Source organism: Genypterus blacodes, unplaced genomic scaffold, assembly GCF_046128005.1.
Source record: "Genypterus blacodes isolate CSIRO-AG114 ecotype Tasmania unplaced genomic scaffold, CSIRO-AGI_Gbla_v1 ptg000061l_1, whole genome shotgun sequence".
In the NCBI taxonomy this organism is placed as follows: domain Eukaryota; kingdom Metazoa; phylum Chordata; class Actinopteri; order Ophidiiformes; family Ophidiidae; genus Genypterus; species Genypterus blacodes.
In genome coordinates this window covers 3,144,044-3,164,567 of record NW_027466873.1, presented here as the reverse complement: position 1 = coordinate 3,164,567, position 20,524 = coordinate 3,144,044, and the positions used below count along the sequence as shown (strand labels likewise).

The following is a 20,524-nucleotide window of genomic DNA, read 5'->3' as shown; positions in this document are numbered from 1 at the left end:
GCTTCCCTTTCATTTTCACTTTTCTTCTCCATACAGGACACTTTAAAGGAACGACTGCTTCCACGGTCATATTCACACCACCACTTGTCATCAGTCCAACATGAATGAACACTCGAGTCGTTGAGTACAATACAAGGATTATTTTCTTTCTGGCATATTTTCATTAGAAATAATGGGTGACAAATGTTTTGAAAATGATTAGAAAAAACACTCCAACTGTCTCATCCTGCTGCCTGATGGGTTGCAGACTATTAAGAGTATATCATTAAAAGGCACGTGGTTGTATTGCACGTCAAGCTACAACATTCAAGAGGCCTTGTTTACAACTCGTTTGTATTCTTGCTGTCAATTAAAGTAGAACAAGTCAAGTCCACTTTACATGCATGTAAAGCCCAATGTCACATACAGGAGGGTTTTTCAGGCCTACATATCATTGGTTTGTGACCCAGCACAAAGTTTTTAAGAAGACAGGGAAGCACTCCCTAAAAAAGAAAGGAATGTGAGGGGAAAATGGAAGAAACCTCAGGAGAGGCAATTGAGAGGGAGAGAGAGAGAGAGAGACCCTCTCCTCAAACAGCCAGGTGTGCAATAGGAGCCCGAGGTGGAGAAGAAAGTAAATTTCAAAAAAGGCAACAAAGAAGTCAAGAATAGAAGAAGATACATAATACATAGAGCGAGCTCTGCTCCAGAAAGAGGATCTCAGCTCCACAAAGATGGAGCGAATATAAGATGATGATGAACAAGAGCGGCGTGAAAAAAAGATACAGGGAGACGATTGAAAGAAACGTGCAAAAATAAGACTAACACATTAAAAAACAAGAAGCTACGACACAAAGTTTAAAGTGTGTGATCTAAGAAAGGATGTAATGTGTACAGGTGTTGAGATTGTGTTTAACGGTCCTGCAGCACAGCGGTTTGGAAAAGGCCGGAAGATGTATTGCACAAAGACAATTAATGAATAAATAAACATATAAGTAAGGTAGGTATGTAAATGTGTTGTTTGTTTGTGCGCCCAGGTTCCTCACCATGCTTATTTTAGATCAGACAGTTTATTACTGTATACACGCGTAAGGGAAAGAAAGGGAGCGACATCCTAAAAATAATGAAACGTTCTCCTCTGGTGCCAAATCCAACAACGTTACATTTGTACAGTATGCCGACAAAGCAACAAAGTCATCACTATCTGCTGCGAGCGCTTGCATTATGCTGATGAATGGAGAGCCCTGCCAGATTACTTGATTTGATAAGCACTACAACCCATCGGTAACATAATACATCACAAATTGTTTTGTCAACAATTTATGATACCATTTATCAAATGACCATCGCAGCGGGCTGAGTTATGGTGTCATAGTTGGCATAATGTCAATACTCAAGTTGAGATGAGGGCAGTGTGGCCGCAGTGATTTAGACGCTCGCCGCCGTGACCTCTGTGGACGTTTCCCTCTTCATTACCACACAAATTGATGTTGAGGGGGGGGGGGAGTTGGAAATTTGAATGTTTAGATTAAATATATGAAGGAGATAAAGCAAGTGGGAGATAAGTCCAAATTGAGTCAGGCTGTTGCACTGGTTCTCAAATTGTGGTGTGAGTGCCTCTAGTGGTACCTGAAGCACTCCCTGATAGTCTGATGGTGGTGTTCTCAAATAAAGTAGAATGTAGTGTTTATAATTTGCTCATATAAGGTTCAAACTGCATCTGAAAATTTGATTCATATAAGACAGACTTTTGCCCGAGTCCTTCAAACACCATCTGAAAACAGCAAATGAGGCCAAATTGCATTAACGGTTGTGAGTAAAAAAACAACTTTAAGCTTCTCTCCATCCATCTGTGTTGCAGCTGCTGATCCTGGTCGGCTCTGCGTGTCCTGGCCTGCAACGTCTCGCTGCCTCGTGTCCAGTGAGATACAACCAAAGCATCAACAATCCAGCTCTGATTTTATTCCGCTCGTGGGAATCAATTTGCGCCGCACAGAGCTGTGTGACAATTAAAATGTAAGGCCTTAAAACGCCTTCTCCAGTCAATCCGCGTCTGGTATTGAACAGGATATATGGCCCGTGTCCAAACTGCCACCGCTGGCCAATCTTAAAGGTTACTGCAACCACTACATGTACCCACATTAACAGGACACTCACCTCTCTGGGTTTATGGCCTGTGTAATAATTTTAAGCAAAGAGAGTCGTGCATTCAGCGGAGACAGTAACAGCCAGAGTCCAGGGAGGACAAGTATAGTATGATTGATCATGGCGAGCAGTACAGCTGGGTGCCCCCCACCCCCAACGCCCCCCACCCCATCCCTGCCTGCTCCTGAGCTCTCACATCTGTTCTCACTTCCTAAAGAAACTCTTCGCTCAGATATGAAACAGTCTAATCTGGTAACTTCAGCTTGAATTATTTAAGAAAAGGTGCAATTATTTAATGTTAATCCTGTAGATTCTGGAGCATCGAATCACGAATTACAAAAATGTATGCAATGTATGTTGCACATTTATGTCAGATGTGAAGTTATATTCTGATTTTTAAAGAAATGCATGTATAAATTCTTAAAACCTTAATAAAAAGGAAAAAGGTGGCACAAATCAGAGGAAACTCTCAAAAACTACGAGTATAAATTCACAAAGTATAAATACAAAAAATAAATACAATCTAGCAAAATCCCGAAAAAGATAGTTCTCTCTTAAGAAAATTCTTTACTTTAAAAAAATATATAATTCAATGTAAGACTTTCAGTATCTTTCTTATTAAAACTTAAAAGTCTTCTTCAAACACACACATTTGTAATTGTACCCATAAAAAAATTGTAAAGATAGATTCTAGAAAATTCTTGATCCTTGAAAGTCAAAAATTGCAAATGAAACAAAAACAATTGTTGTTCTGTCCAGCAAAGAATTTTGGCGACAAGCAAAACAAAGCCAAATTCATTGAAAATCTAAAAGTGCAGCGATTCCTTCAGACTGCAGCGGGTTAACAGCTCCATTCCTGAGATATTAGTTCACTGCACTAAAACAAGGAGCAGATTCAACACACGCTCAGGCTGCTGCTCTCCACTTTCACGTGTGCGGCAGTAATGAAGACAAAGTGAGAGCGTACTAGCGACAAATACCAGGAAATAAATAAGAATAAAGTATCCAAACCGAATGAAAGACTGTTCATAATTGGGTTAGTAATGTCTCTGGCACCGTCTGCTCGCTCATTTCCTGCAATCTCCCAGAGCAACAGAGGATCACGCAGGCGACGCTCAGACCAGGAGGTTGACTCGCTGCTGTGCCATGATCCACCTTCAACCGTCTCCATTTTTCCTTTGATTTAACTCCGTTTTAATAGGAGCAACTGGGAGGAAACGTCGCCTTTCTGATGGGAAGCAATGCGCTAGAGGATTCCCGCAAATCTCCCAGTGATTTGTGACCCCTTTATGGACAGCAGAATTGTGAAATCACGCACCCATAACTTCTCACTTAATCTGTATTACTCTCATCACAACAGAGCAAGCCACTCTATCAGTAAATGCTAATCTGCTAATTAACAAGCTAATTAGGCAATTACAGCTTTGCAGAAGGATGCCTAAATGAAATATGACAACACAGTCACTTTCTACAGCACCTGTGGGTCTTTTCAGATGTCACAATGAGAAGCATGATGACAAAGTGTTGTCTCTGCACTCATAGGTGCTTATTCCTGTGCCCTGCTTAGCTCATTTGTAATAATATTGTCATTTTATTTAACCTATGCGTGCACGTGGAAACAGCTTGTCAAATTGCACATGATTTTCAGTCAGTTACGCGTGGCGTGTGTCGTTCTGGTGGCGAAGAAACAGAGCGCGAGGGGTGGGGTGGGGGGAATAAAAAGTTCTAAGCGTGGATGGCGTAACCCCTAACTTATGTAAACATGCTTTTGTGAACTAGCAGAGCCACAGTGTCTGACTGTAAGGAGCTGTCACGCGGGGAAATGAATTATGTTGACATATGGCTGAAAACAACGGTGAGTAGGCCCGCTATGCAAGGCGATGAAGAATCATGCACTGCAACAGAGGAGAGGAGCCCGAGCCGTGCCTTTGAGCCCGAGCTGACAGGTATGTAGTGTGACTTGACAGCTCAGTATTTCAATGATAAATGCAGTCGTCCTGGGACTCCCATTCACTAAACTCAACCGCGTGTTGCTCCGATACTTCAAGGTCAACCGAGTGAGCGGAACCGAGCAGTCCGCTAAAAGGCGATCTGCTGTTTTCACACACCAGGGTTTTAAACATGTAATTGAACACATTCATCCATTTTAACCATAGATGCTGTAGGTTGTTCCTCCGCTCCTTCATTTGGCTTGCGTGCAAATTTAAAGATTTTACGACAAAGGTGGATAGTCTTAATTTGCCAGCTGATCATAAAGCCAAATTTGCTTACAGGTTATATAAAAAAAATATATTATACTAAATAAAATAAAATACTTATTAATTAGATATATAATATAGGTATTGTATTTGAGACCAGATGCCAGCAGCAGGTTTTGTTTACATCCTCATCACTCAGTAAGATTACAATATGTGATAAATGCAACAAAAACATCAGGTTGGTATAAACAGATTTGTTTGTACATGTCTTAGATTGCTCAGTTTGTGTCCGTCCATTAGCTTAAGAAGCAATTGGTCAGCGTCTGTTTGTCTTTCCATCCTGATAGGAATCCATAGAATGGGCGCAGTGTGAAAAATATCATGTCTCTGCAGCGCCTCCTACTGATGGGATCTATATGTGGGGGAAAATCTTTGAGTCCCCCCCCCTGCCCCCAGAAAATACCACAGTTCACCACAGGGGGAGCTGGTGCTTGAATTGTCAATCAAGTCTGACGTTCTAGGGTGGGAGGAGTTGAGACAGCAGGACAGTTTAATTCATATTTCTGCCTTAAGTGCAGCAGTCAAATGTCTATCAGAGTGCTGTATGTATGTAAAGAAACACAAAGAAATTTTGTTATTCATCATTTGTTGGGTGAAATCTTAGGCGCTCTCATTTCCTAGTTTTTCATTTTCCAACCTTCTGTAAATTGAGAGGAGGTCTAATGGTGTTTCAATAAAGTGGTGCTCATTTCTTTTCTTGGAAGTTAGAGTTTTATCCCCATCTCATCTTAAAAGTCAACATTTCTTTGAAAGTAATGATTCACTGTTTATGTAGGCTAAATCTGAGCTGAGTTTGGTTTGCGCTCCTAATGATCCGCCTGTTTCACAGTTCTGACTCATACAGATGAATCCCATGCTGAGAGCAGGAAGTCCACACAGTGAAGCACACTGATGACTGAAACGCCTCGTGATGTTTATTATTATTATTAAAGATGCTTACGAACGCTTTTGCAGTCACACTGAGCCTGTGGTTTTAGCAACGTGAGATGAAATGAAAAATGTACTTCATCATTGTTAGTATACGCTCACAATTAGGAGTTTATCAATGAGAATATGTTTAAATGTTACTTGTTACATATTCAAAATCATCCCTTTGCTAACCTTTGACTCACTCCACTAAACTTCCATTGAAAGAAGGAAATCCCTTTACCTTCTATTCTAATTTTCGTACTTTTTAATGTAATGTCCGGCCGTTTCCCCATCAAATCTGACTCAAATCCACACAGAGGCAGCTAGAATAATGCAGCATCTTTCAAATGAAACTACAACATCTGACACATAATGGAGAGAGAATTTTCATCTTTTACAGAAAGATCCAATTGCTCACCACCGATCACATCAGCGGTGACTCAAACACACTAGTTATTTCTTTTTTCTTCCACCGGGAGATCATCATCCTCCTCGGAATCAGCGGTGGGCCGTCATTTGAAGGAGGAGAGAGGTTTGTCTGGACTCCAATCTCTGTTTGGCTCATCAATGTACAAACTTCAAAAAGAGAAGAATGAAAGTGAGCTGGAGGGAAAGTGGAAAGTGGCTGGCTGACAGTTGCCAACCACATTTTCCATGGATGAAAACAGGAACAATTTTCCTGAAGTGGAATTGAGAGGTGTCTTATTAAATGTTCTTGTACAGTGGAAATAGAGCAGATGAGTCTCTTATTGGCTGTCAGCAGGCAACTTCATGCGCCACAGTACATCAGGAGCCTTTTGATACACCAGATTATTGCTTCTCTTATTTCAACTTTTGGGGATCATTTGATCATTTTCGCTGCATGGGAATAAAATTGTGATTTTTCACACACACACACACGCGCACACACACACACACACACACACACAAACGCACGCACGCACGCACGCACGCACGCACGCACGCACGCACGCACGCACGCACGCACGCACGCACGCACGCACGCACGCACGCACGCACGCACGCACACTAGCCTCAGATTTGTTTTGCTCTGTGCTCCTGTGAAGGCACAAACACGCAACTAATACGACATCCTCCCTTTGCAGAATAAACGTGACTCACTGCTTAATTGGAGTGTGTGTGGAGGAATCCAGCGGTTGAGGAAGGCGAGCAGAGGTGCCGCACTTCAGTTGTAACGTTTACACGCTTGAATAGATTGATCTATAATTGCATAATCTGGGCATATGAATTACAGTGAGCATACCTCCATGTACAGCGAGGCTTAATTGGAGTGTAAGGTGAACTCAGGCCCCTCTGTGTCCTCCTGTGTTCTTATTATATAATCTTTATTCTGCTTTATTGTTTTAGAATCTTCACTTTTTAAACAATTATTCCACCTTTTTTCTGCTCCACACTATTGCACTCTTACATGTTGTTGCATGCCTGTTGGATATTTGCAAGTCTCTCTTCAAAAGTGTTTTTTGTGTGTGAGAAAGTAACTTTGAGAGACACTTTAGCAGCAGTATTCCTCTTATTCTTTCACTCTATGATCGCCACAGAATACACAAACACACAAACAAACCCCCTTTGTCATCAGTTCAGCATCAAGGCCTTGTCTTGTAAAAACAATAAAACTCACTCCTTCTCAAACTCCACTCTGTTTGTCCCGTGCAGACAAAATGGAAGCAACACTGCATTTTGTCTTCTCTTTCTTTTTTAAATCGATAATCTACACACATACACACACACACACTCTCTCTCTCTCTCTTTTCTATCTCCCTCTCCTTGTAGAAGTGTACAGTATTTTGCTGCCTTGCATCCAGCCCAACAACTTGTCTGCTGCCATAGCAACTGCGGAGGAGCACCGAGCAGCGCCCGCCTGCTTGTGCAACGGATGTCACTCGTGGCAACGGCCAATCAGAAGTTCCCATCCTTTTGTACTGGCGGTGTGAAGATGGAGGGATGGAGTGGGTGGGCTCAGGGCGCCATGCATCTGCCAGCAATAGGACGCGGGGCTCGTCAGTCTCCGTCACTCCTCTCCGTGATTGGTCGGCGAGCTTCACTTTTGCAATAATATAAACATGTCTCCTGCTCGCCTGGCTTGAACCAAAGCGGTACAGGGGGAAGAGACTATGCAGTTCTTCATCAAAACTGCGTAAAACTCTCATTATGCATGTGCCCGCGTTGTTGCAGGGGTAAAAAACTTTTCCGGCAGGTTTTGATTTTTTGCGGGAGAATATGCACATAGCTGCCCGAGCACGCGTGAGGAAACGAGGACACCAAGCCGCTGCGAGACACACACAGGCGGACTGAGCTCACCGCGCTTTCATCATTATAATCACCGTCCTAAGTACGAGCTCTTAACATTTTGTTTTTTCGCTGTTGCGGGCGAGAAGTGACAGGAGGCGCACAGACCCCTCCTCTCCTCCTTTCCTCCTCTCCTCTCTCCTCTCTCCTCTGCAGGGCGGAGCGTGCATTTTTTAAAAGCCCGTATTTTCTATTTTTATTTTTTTTGGTTTCATGTTTTATTTTTTTATTCCACCACCCCTCTCTCTCTCTCTCTTCCCCCTCTCGCTCTGACACGTCTGCACTGAGTGAGTGGCATTGGCACGCTGTCAATCGCTCACTACCGCTGCCATCAAACAACATAAAACACACACACAGGCAGAGGCTGGAGCTCATAAATTTCAAGCGGGGCGAGATTATTTTTTTGCGCATCGCCTTTATATAACGTGTCGCCTAATTAATTTCTTTCTCCTTGTTGATTTTTCTAAGCAGAAATCTCCCAACTTTTTTTTTTCTACCTTTCATATTTTTATATAGGCACATTTGGACACCTCCGCCGCAGATTGTGTACATTTTTTTTTAACGTTTTCAGTTGGGAGCGTTTCCGCGTATTTACACTTGGCAACACATGCAAGCCTAAGATTTTTCCTTCTTCTTCTTGTTCTTGTTCTTGTTCTTATTCTTCGTCTTCTTCTTATTTGTTTACACGTTTTTTTTCCACAGTGGATATTTTGTTGCCTGCGCTTCGCCGGGAGGATTTGGACATTTTGGAGAGGAAAATGCGCTAATAAATGAGAGATCACCAAGGAGCGTTTGTGTCTACAGCAGCCGTCCAATCCCAGAGAAAAAGACAGATTGGCATGAGGATCCGCGCCGGATACGATGGACAACCGCCGTCAATTTTGACCAAGAAGTTTTAATAATAAAAAAGCGAAAAGAATACATTGAAAGAGCCTCATGCGTTTTTGGACAAGCAGCATCACACGTTTCGACACTTTGGACCGCGCGTAAAGAAGAAGAAGAAGAAAAAACCGGGCAAAGAGGACAGCGAAGAACTTGGGGGACAAGACAAGATTTTGACGCTAAAGCTTCCTTTTTGTTTCAACGCCGTATAACGCTGAAGAGCAACGCGGCCGTGCAGATCCTAATCCCAGTCCGCGGCACATGTTATAGCTGATTTTGTATATGAGTTTTTCAATTTGTGTGGCTCAGTGCACAGACTCTTTAGCGGCGAGCATGGACGATCAAGCCCGGATCATGCAGTCCATCGGCGGTGTCAGCCTGGCCGGCCACTCCGTACAAGGAGGCATGACACTGCCGCCTCCGCATGGACACGACGGGACAGACGGGGACGGAAGAAAGCAAGACATTGGTGACATTCTTCATCAAATCATGACCATTACTGATCAAAGTCTGGACGAGGCGCAAGCAAAGTTGGTTAATTTATATGTTTTATTAACTTCGCCCCCCCACCCCCCTCTTTTTTTTTGTAGAAAACGCTCAGCAGATCAATATTGGGATGTGGCCCGTTTAACTTTAAGTGTCCGATGTATAACAATAAGCCTGAGTGTGTTTAATGATAATCTAAGGTGCGTTCCGTGCCTCACAAAGCTTTAAACACGCTAGAAAAGTTGCCAGTGAGAGAATTCCAGCATGTTGTTGTTTTTGTTGTTTATTATCTCATTGTGAGCTTGTGTAGAGTTTGTGATGTGCAGAAAGTTTGGATGTGCACACATTATGTTATGAGTCTCAGTGTAAATAATAAGAAAACTAAATTTGTGGCTGAAGAAGTAAAATTCATACTAATTGTGGTTGAAATTATAATTGAATCTTTAGGTTGACACATTGCAATTCACAGTTACATTCATTGAGTAAATAGTGAAGTTGGAGCAAATACTTAACTACATGTCAGCAATATTTCAAGTTAGAATTGAATATTAATATGACTCCTTTTGCTTGCACATGTGTACAAAATGTGATGTAACAGTGAACTTATTTCAATATTGTATCTTGTCTTATACTGAAACAGGAAACATGGACTGAACTGTCACAGAATGAAACCAGCGCTCTTCAGTGTTCTCTGTGAAATCAAAGAAAAGACAGGTAAGACCTTTTGTGATACAATTCTAAATATACAGAGAGGGGAAACACACACACACACATACATACACACACGCATACAAGGTAGTGTCAGCACAATAACACACTTCCAGTTTTTTTTTTCCTCCCAGTGATCTGAAGGCATCCAGGTTTTAGTAGGGGGGAACTCTGCCCAAATCAATCAGTCACAGGTTTAAATCTGTCTTTGTGCCACAGGAACACTCCTGCTGTGCCAGAGACGGCGTAGCTTGTTGTTTCATTGAAGACACTGTGCTCTCGCCTGTGCAGGAGCATCTTTTCCCTGGGCTGGCTGCGGTGATTTACACAGAAAGTGCGCTCCAGCTTTTTCGCCCCTCAGTATTGTGGCATTTAAGCAGAAAGTGGGGGATTCCTGTCAGCTGTATGTGAACTACGCAGCTGAGAGTCACGCAGAATTCAGGCTTTAAAACCTGCCACCATTTCAGCCTGGAAAAGTGAAAATATGAGGTGGAACATTTTTAAATCTTGCAAAATAATGTGCAGGAATCATTTTGGACGTCCTCCTGAACAAGAAGCAGGAGGCACAGTGGCTCTGTAGAAGCAGCACACCTTTATATTCTATATGTCCACGGTTGAGGAAGTTCCTGTCTGTGTGTGTGTGTGTGTGTGTGTGAGAGATTAAATTAGACCTATAGTGTTTTCTTGTAACTTTTCTTATAACTCAAACTCGACCAAAGTAGTTTTTTGTTTTAGAAAGGTCAACACTGCACACACAAATGCTGTTTGAGCCTCTGCTATACTGTACTTTCTTTACTTTATACCATATAGGAGACCGGCGCAGTTTTCAATTTGTAAATGAAAATATGCAGTTTTGTTCTGGTTTGCATTGCAGGTTTTTAAAGGACAAATTTGCCATGTTGTATATTGCTTAATGTATATGCATAGTTTCATATGTCAGAATTAGAGACAGAAAAAGTGCTTATACGTGTTATATAGCAGCAATATTGGCCAAATAAACAAGCCCAAAAATAATAATATTGCATAAAAACAATCCTTGGATTTGAGCTGAATTTGGTAAACGCTGTGGTTTGCCGGATTTGTGACCTTTGTGTGGTTTATGAGGAAATTGGCTTGTGGGAGATCATAAAAGTTTATGAACTTCCCCAGCACAGGTGGCGTCCACAGGGGCGGCAAAGTGTCCACAGTGCTCGCCGCCTCTGCTGTATATGTGTGTGTGTGTGTGCCTGTTGAGGAGAAGAGAAACCACAGGACATACAGTGGATTACACAAAGCGCCGGCTTCTATTTACATTCGGTCGTAAACGTGGATTTGATGTGGAAGTGTCTCACGCATAACTCGGGAGTAGAATTGCAATATTTTCAAACTTATGTTGCATTTGCTGTGAGACACTCTTGTAGAAAATAGTACGAGCGATGACAGCAATTAACGCAGAAAAGGGAAGAAGAAATGACGATAATCTTTGCCTGAAATAAATACATATAGACAAGTGTGTGGGTGTGTGTGCGCGAAAAGAAACGTGCTCAGGGATAAGAGAGACGAGACAGAAGGGGGGAGAGTCAGAGAGAGCTTGTGTGTGTGTGTGTGCGTGTGCGTGTGTGTGCGTGGTTAACCTGTGGTTTAGAGTCACAGCCTCCCCCTCTTAGCCATTGACAGAGCTCAGCTGGTCTGGTGGCCTTGTTGACCGCTGTGTTTTTCTAGCACACAGTGAGGCATTCACTGACTCCTGTAGCTCCGCTCAGACGGCTTCCTCCACCTCTTTCATGTCCGTTCAGATGGCACAGGGGGGGCCGCTACCTTTATGAGCCATCAGCCTCCCTGCTCGGGTAAAAAAAATAAAATAAAAAGACTTTTAAGAATGAATTGGAGAGCAGCTCAGCCATCACCTGCGTAATTACCAAACAGTTTGTCTTGATTGCTGCGGTTTAATGTCAAGAATCTAAGCTGTGGACGTTTTAGAAATGATTGTGGGATCAGTCTGAGATCAAAAGACGGCAGAGTTAAAAGAGTAAACTTGTTATAAGCTTCATTGTCATTGTCCAGCAGAGAGGAGGTGTGTGTGTGTTTGTCTTTCTGTGTGTGTGTGTGTGTGTGTATGGGCCATTCCGGCGACTTTTACAGGGGTGTGTAGAACTTTCAAGCACTCCTCTAACTGGTATTGTGGAGCTGTAGCATATTTCTGCAATGCTAATGCCCTAGAAGTATTAATTCACTTTGATATGCTAATTAGAGAGCATTATGCAAGAAATGAGATTAAGTGGCAGCATGAAGTCATTTGCCTGTCACTAAATTGAGTGTTTTTAGCAGGAGGGTTTTTTTGGCCCCCCTAATTTCTCCTGGTTTTGCATTTAGATAAGCTACATGTGAGCTTCATGGTCGTCTTTGTCCTTCATTCTGCGATGTGTTTGTGTTTTTCCACACACATCAACTTCATTTCTGTTATATTCTCGGTTCCTCTTTCACACCATTGGAGGATGAAACATGTACATTCAGGTGCTCGCGTTGTGCCCGCTGTGCTCAGCTCTCTCACCAGACGCAGACAATGAAGGCATTCAGCGGGACATGTCCTCCCTCTCAGATGAGTTTTGCAGTTATTCGTCTCTATGCTGGTTTGTTTTATCCTGCTGGCGACTCCCCTCGTCTCGCTCTCACGCTGGATGGAGGCTCGCAGCAGCAGCAGCAGCAGCAGCGGGAGCAGCAAGAATAACAAAGGTGAAAGATTACCTCCATATGGTATTTCTGACCAGGAAAAGAGAGGTTCTGTAGCAGGACTCCTCTTTGATGTGAGGTTTAATCAATAGAAAGAGATTACAGAAAACTATTACAGGCTAAATCACGGAGTGCCACAGAGAGGCTTAGCCCTCTCCACAGCTCTCTCAGCACCACGGCGCTTCTTTTGGCTGCGTATTGACTTGTTGTTTTCCTGACCTTTGACTCGTCAGGTTCAGGAGCGGGGGGGGCGGAGGGTCTGGAGAGGTAGCAGAGAGAGAGAGAGAGAAGGAGAGAGAGAGAGAGAGGTGCAGATTCCGACTGATAAATGCTCAGATCCACTGTTTAAAGCAGTGGATTACATGGGAGGGGTGGGGGGGCTGTTTTGCGTTATACAAAACATGCAGCGCCGGTGTGTGTGTTTATTCCTCCTCATCCGGGCTATATGTTGATGTTCAAAGATAGGAAGTGTGTGAGCTAAACACTGTGCAGGATGAGCCAGTAATTAACCACATGCAAGGCTGACTAAAAGCATTACCTGCAGTAAATAGAGTTAGGACTGAGGAGGTAAGCGTTTCCCAAATCTGCTGGGAACATTAATTTCAATGCTGCCTGACAAAGAGTTAATGAGCCTTCCCCATTATTATTATTATTATTATTAATATTATTATTATTATTATTATTATTATTATTATTATTATTGTTATTATTATTATTATTACTACTATATCGTTTAGATTTTTTCAGTCAAGTAAGGATCAAAAATCAGATTTTACATATTTTTTATTTTTTCCTGCCCTGTGGTTTTATGAGTTGTGAAAATGCTCCAGTGGACGTATGACAGCGAACAGAAAGCCATTCAGCAGCAGAGACAATTGACTTTGGCTGCTTTTTGTCTCCGAGCGCCCTGGCGATGCGGCTGCAGTGACTAGATAGTGTTGTGCAGAATGGCTCGCTCACAGCTGGGTTCCTGGCCGGCTCTATGGCAGGGCCACTCGTGCTGCTTCCTCCTCTGTAGACGCGAGTGTGTGTGTGTGTGCGTGTGTGTGTGTGTGTGTGTGTGTGTGTGTGTGTTGGAGGGTGAGGGGTGCGGGGGGAGAGACTGGGAAGATGTGGCTATTATCTAAGTAGCTCCCAAATACTGCCCTCCATTTCCCCCATTAGCAGAGATGAAAAGAAGGAGAGGCACACAAAGAGGGAAGGGAAAACAAAGAGTACATATCAGTTTCATTTGCGAGGCTAAATGCTATTGTGCGGTGGAGATAGATGCCTCTGCCCTGGACGCTTGTGTCTGCTATCTGCGCAGCTTCCTCAAATCAGGTTTTTTGTGCTATGATTCAGTGCTGTCCCTCCATCTGCACACACACGCACACACACACACAGGAGCACCCATCTTGCACATGTTTCCCCCCCCCCCCCTACCCCCCCTCCCCTCCCCTCCCATCGCTCCAAGCGTTTTTCCGCGGGCTCCTGCGCGATCAACAGCTCATAATTGTTTTTTGCACATACGTTATGCAAATGAGCCTTTATGGCAACTGGCATAACAATTAGCATCCTCCAACAATATTTTAGTAGGTTAATTGCGAAATTTCTAAATTGTACATCTGAGTTGTTAATTAGGCATGACAGAGGTGGTGAAATAGTTATCTTCAGGCGGTGGCAGCCAGCAGAGGCTGCTTGGGATGCAAAAAGGAAGGATTGATTGAAATGAGTTTGCAGCAGGAGAAGCGTCCCCCTTTTTCCTGTTTGTCTCTCAGTGACTGCATGCGGAAATTGTCAGAAAGTACTAATTTCAAAATAATAACCTGACCACACCTGAGTCAGAGAGGAAGCAGCTCGTTACAATGATGAAACCCCATCAGCGACCAGGGTTTATCTGCTTTTCTTTTTAAAGATATGGAGCGATTAAATGTGGCGGTTAAATGCAGACGTGAGCTTCTGGCTGTGAAATTACAGAGTTGGAATTGTTGTTAAAAAAGATGATGTCATTTAAACATCAGTAAACCCAGAGATGATAGAGTAACATGACCACAAAAAGACAAATAGAACCTTATGATGCTGAGGTCACAGGCTGGCCAATCGTCTTTTATTTTTTATAAGTTATTTTTAAAGTTTGAACTTAACCAGGATTATTTTTTAACATTATTATTCTATCAGATTTATGTTTTATTGAATTAACGCTGAATTTGCACCGTCATGATCGAAGCCCCAAAAAGACACCTTTGACCTCTCAAATTGCAGTGTGTTATTGTGTAAATGTGTCATGTGTCTTTGCTGCTCTGGATAATTAATAGTTGATACCTTTCAGCATTTCACACTTACTTTTTACAGAATAATAAACAATAGTATCGCACAGAAATTCAAAAGTCGTCTACCTGCCACTATGTTTATTAAATACAAAAGCACAAATGACCCTTTCATCGCCGCCACGCTCGCTTTTCATACACGGATGACAGAGCAACTTTCAGCCCCGTGTGTTTACCTGCAATTACTCCTAAAAAAAACGAACCCATGGCAGATGTGTGCGGTCTCTGATCCTCCGTCTCGGCGCTCAGCAGTGAATCAGTCGACGGGCCGACTTGTGTGTGTGTCGCCACACAGTCGGTTATTAGTGCAAAAGGCTCAGACTAGTGCAAAGCAAGTCCTCTCTGTGTAATGATACGGCTATTTATAGGTCTCTATTTCATTAGCTCTAGTGTTTCAGGGAAGAGTTTTCCTCATGGGACAATAGATACCATGATGTTCATTTACTCTGTACACATTATACGCCGACGACTAAATGACTGAACGACTAAATGCAACGGTGAAACACAATCCTGCCCCTCTCTCTGTTTCTTCTTTTTGCTCTTTCACTTCACATATACATTTGATCGCTTTACACTTTTGAGCAAACTACTCTGTAGACAGTTAAACGGCTGATTTTAAGAGGTATTTGCGAGGAGGAGTGTGTGTGTGTGTGTGTGTGTGTGTGTGTGTGTGTTCGTCCCACAGGTGATGGATTTCTGTTCGTGCTGGAATTTTAGCAGCACAGGCAGAAGTTAGAGGACCTGCATGTTTTAGTTTCAATAATTTGTAGTATTCTGACGGCTGGCTGACACGCCGTCGTCACCTTTCCTGTCTTTACACAGCGTTGTTCCCCCCAAAAGAGAGAATCTTTGCTGTCTTTTCCTCATTTGCAGTCTTGAAATTAAGCCCCCTCCCCTTTTCCCCATTGTTCCATATGCCATTGTTCCACATGTTTCATACATTAGAATGATATATTGAAGGCAGAAATGGGAAAAAGACTGCAATGCAATGAAAATTTAATCAGCATCTTCTGCTGCTTTAATAAGGCAAATAATTCTTATTGGCTGCTGTGTTAAGATTTCTAATATTTAATTCATAACAAACCTTGCATTATTCTGCTTTAGCCCAAAGACAAGCTGCACTCTGCTGCCTGCCAAGAGACGAGCGAGGAGAGAAAGGAACTGCACACTGAGCTTTATTCACTACCAGAATACTATTGTGTCAGACATTGTAAGAAACACGCATACAAACTGACACACACACACACACACACACACACACACACACACACACACACACACACACACACACACACACACACACACACACACACACACGCACACACACACACACACACACACATCTATCTGACTATCTATCTTATCTATCTATCTAGCTCTACATATACACAGGATATGTAGTCATTTTGCCAGTGGTCAGTGGTATAACACAAGCGTTCTCTTAACATACCATCCTTTATTTTCTTAAGCCCTTGAAGTTCATTTTTGTGTCTGAAGTAATGGAAAGATGGCGAGGGGCCAGCAGCAGCGAGGTGCTGGCTCATGTTACAGTGAAACGGCGGGCCCTGTTTTCGTCTCTCGGTGAAATGGCTTAATTGGTGTCAGAGCCCCGGGGATAAAGGCCTCCTGCTCTGAACCACAGCCACACAGGCCCCTGTCTTCCCTCAGCCAGGAGGAGCGGCCAGCGTCTGCCGGTGAATGAGGACTAAGCCGTGGCACAACAATACCAAATGATGTTTGGGATGACAGAAATTAATATGCGCTTGCTCCCAGAAAGCTATGATTAATGACGGCGAGCGGGGGAATGCTGTCCCTCCTTTTTTTGCTCCTCTTTGATGGGGATTGAAAAGCAGAAAAAAAAGGGTTTGGTTTCTCCTCTCCTCAGAAAGTGGAGGTCATCCAGAGTACATTACCGCTATTCTTCTCCTGCGTTTTCCTCACGCTGAAGGCAGGAAGGGGCCGAGCGCTCGTAATGAATTTTCGGAATGACTCGCTATCATTGTGTGTGTAATGTCCCATGGCATGTGGCCGGAGTACTCGGAAGGGAGTACAAAGAAATACACACACACACTACTTACCTATGATAATTACCTATAGAATATCACAGTTATAATTACAGCCATATTTTTAGAGCCCGTGCTGGATATGTCAATGAAACGTTTGCATAAATTAAAGAATCAGGCGTTCATCCTGACGTTGGGGCTTATTTGATATGGAACCTATACGTGCCGTTGGTTGATTCAGAGGCGAATGTGTGAACAAAATGGTGGTGTGCTGTTGCCATGATAATGATCTGTATCTGTTGTGTCCTAGGAGGAGACACATGAATATTTAATTGTGTCTGCTGGAGAGATCCCCAGACCCTTCTGTTCATTTCTTACTTTCTCTAATGTGTTTTCTACCCTCCCAGGTACTTCCTCTCTAAGTAATGGAGAATTAAAGCATGCATTAAAATGATATAAATTGCAATGTAAGGGATTTCTAAGGACATTTGTCTCTGCGCAGCGCGTTTGAAAATTCAAATGGCAAGTTTTGACAATGGACATTGTGCTGACACGGTGCATTTGGCTCATGTTGGCTTCTCAAATAAGCATTTCCTCTGTCAAAATGATTGATACGTATTAAGCATGCACTTTTTACATCACGATGCTCTGGAAGATGATGCGGGCTGCGAGGATATGAGTTTTAAACAGCGGATGAGCTCCCCCTCATATTGATCTATTTGTGTTCCGCAAGTGGCAGGTGCTATACGAAGACTGTGTCAGCTTTGATTGTTTGTGTCAGTGATCCGAGCCGACACTGAGCTCTCTTACTGTTCGTCACCGCACTCGCTTCCCTGTTGATGAATGGCAGCACAGTGAACAGATCCTCCTAAACTCCACGTCTGCGCTGTCTCACAAACCCCGTGAATCAGCATCGGGGCTCTTCTGGACGTTATTTATCACTCGATTGTTTCCAAATTTGTCGGACGTTACCTGCCGTCCTTGCAGGAAAAAGTCCCGAGAGATGTTTTTGGTGTTTTTAAAGCGAGCGTCAAGAGGTGTGGTTCAACTCCTTCTCTAAATATTCCAGATTACCTCTTCACCTGTGTGTGTGTGTGTGTGTGTGTGTGTGTGTCTGGGTGTGTTGGCAGGCCTTCTGGGTTGTGGCGTGAAGGTTGAGGTGCTTGATGCTCTGGAGCCTCTGTAAGTATGCAGAGCACGCCGGGGCCTCTCGCGGGGCGCTGAGAGGAGAGCATGGAGTGGCAGAGTTAATTTATTTAATGACCGAGCGTCTTATATCTCCCCAGCCCTGATTAGAATCCATGCTTGATGAGGGAAGCGATAGAGGGGTGTGCACTGCCCCCGGGCCCTCGCACGTTTCGTACGCTCCCGATCTCCCTCCCCCCATTTACCCTCAATCCGTTGGGTTTTTGCAAAAAACAGTGAAAACGCTGCAAAAAAACTGGGCATTTTCCACCTTTTGTCTGTCGTGATAATTCCCCATCATTCCGCTCCACGTCCACGGGAATTGCGTCTCTGCTGCTGATTAAACGTGCGTGTGTGTGCGGGTGCGTGCGTGCGTGCTTGCTTGCATGTCTGTGTGTGTGTGTGTGCTCGCCCTGTGATAAAGACGCCGAGCTCCATGAACGTGGGAAAGCCAAACAGAGTGTGTCACTTTGGCAGCGCCGGGCTGTCAGAGCGTCGGGGAGCTGCAGTTGTAAAAACCATGACCTTCCTCTTTGCCAAGCATGTCTCTCGCGGAGCCACGGCGCTGCCCCGTTTAGATGTGGGCCGACCGTGGGAGGGAATACAAACACACTGAGAGAGAGAGAGAGAGAGAGAGAGAGAGAGAGAGAGAGAGAGAGAGAGAGAGAGAGAGAGAGAGAGAGAGAGAGAGAGGACAGACAGTGGAAAAAACCCGTAAGAGCCATAATTGTGAAAGGGGTGTGTGTGTGTGTGGGGGGGGAGGGGGGGGGGGGTTGAAGTAATGAAATACTTCTTGGAGCTATCATGACTGCGAAAGGTGAGGGAGGGAGAGAGCGAAAGAGAGGGAAAAATGCTCCTCGGCTTCTAACGTTTCCACCAGCCGTCATCAGTAATGCCGCCGCAGCCCCTCGCAAAGCAGAAATTATTTCTTCAGGCGTCGCTGTCAAGTGTTATTCAAATAACAGCAGCCTCACATTTGAATAACAGCCGACATTTTGAATTAATTAATCAGACAAGATAGTCCGGGCCTTTTCTCATTAGTCTACAGGTCAGGCCGGGGAAGATATATGCGCCGGTGATGATATACTTGTCTTTAATCGTGATTTATGGAGATTTTGGATTGTACTCGATTTGTCAAAGGGCCCGCGAGCAGGGGAGAGAAATAGGACGGTGCATATTTCATTACCTAATCTTTGATACAGTCCACGATGCTAAAAGATACAATCCTGTTGTTTAGATGCACTTGGAGCCCTTTTATATTCACTCTTCCTGAGTGAGTAAGTACACACACACACACGGACACACACAGACACACACACACACACACACACACATTTAATCTCCTCTCTGAGACCTCTCCCATTTTACTTTTCCGACGCAATTAAGCGAGGGCTGTAAATTATAACTGTGCCGTACTTTAATTATCATGGTGTAAAAATAGAGTTCCTGTCTTTGAGAGGATTTCATTAACTAACTCAGTATTCCATGTCAGGAATCTCGAAATTGTAGCATGAATTTTTTTTTCTCCATTAAACAGCAGTGAATGATGTGTGCAAGCGATATTTGCTCCATTTCATTTTTTTACTCGTAAAATAAGGCATTTATTATTCATATTTGTCCTCCCTGAATGCGTTTGTGGACGGTTTGTATTGGTGTCATTTCAGGGTCCATGTAGCGGCTGTGAAGGTGTAAATGAAAATCTATATTTTTAGAAAAGGGATAATAACACACCGCCACCTGCTTTACACAAAGTGTTGCAAATTAATGAACGCTTTTAAACAGTTTACCAACATTCCACCTTTTTTTTAAACATATGCAGTCTTTAATTATCTAAAGTAGACATGCAGTATATTGAGCATGCATCTGTGAGTTTGTGGCAGTCAGTGTGTGTGTGTGTGTGTGTGTGTGTGTGTGTGTGCGCACAAGTGTCAGCAAGCTACGAGCTGTTGCCATTCCGGTGAGCAGCCCACACACAAAATGCACCAACACCAGTGTGACAAAACATTCAAATAAATTGCTGTCAGGCTGCCGAAACACCAAGTGCAGCGATTTTTATCTGACGTGTGGAAGACCCAGACATGCAGTCCTGACAAGTAACGCCGGAGCACCTGTGAGAGACGGGCGATAAAAATCAGGACGTGCCTGATCCCCGGCATAACAATACCTATCATTACCTGATATTATTACTCTTCTTTCAAAAGGGAAAAGAGCTCGTAAGATGGGAAGATAGCAGCGGCCAACGGCTTCTTTAAAGTCTGAGTAATAAACGCTCGGCGGAGATATTTACAGCTAAATTATCCAATGTGATCTGACGCACACACTTATTAATTATTCCGAGACGTGTTAGTATTTGTGTGTTTGGTGTAAACAAAGAGCAAGGTTAGGATGTTTGTTTATCGTAGCTCCGCGTTGTAACTCACAGGTTGGCTATTTATCGAGCACGTTAAACTAACAAACGCGCGTGTGTGTAATATTGCTACAGGATTTACTTGCACGTTTTCAATCTTACTCTTCCTCCGCCGAGCGACTTGGTTTCACTTCTTCAAAGCAGCGAGGGGCTGATGTCGAGCTAACGCGACAAAGTTCTCCCGCGCCGTTACCGTCGACTCCACCGAGTTGACTGGCGACGAACGCTGGAATCCATTGG

General features: G+C 43.5%; 1 protein-coding gene across 3 annotated transcripts in view; it reads left to right on the top strand.

Annotated features, from left to right (window-relative positions):
• The first annotated feature begins 8,813 nt into the window (after window positions 1–8,813).
• Window positions 8,814–20,524, top strand: part of pbx3b (pre-B-cell leukemia homeobox 3b) — a 56,459-nt gene continuing 44,748 nt past the window's right edge. For all 3 annotated transcript variants that reach the window (XM_076154245.1, XM_076154244.1, XM_076154243.1), the window contains exons 1-2: window positions 8,814–9,010; window positions 9,607–9,680. In XM_076154245.1, the coding sequence (XP_076010360.1) occupies window positions 8,814–9,010; window positions 9,607–9,680 (271 nt within the window). The remainder of the gene's footprint in view (window positions 9,011–9,606; window positions 9,681–20,524) is intronic.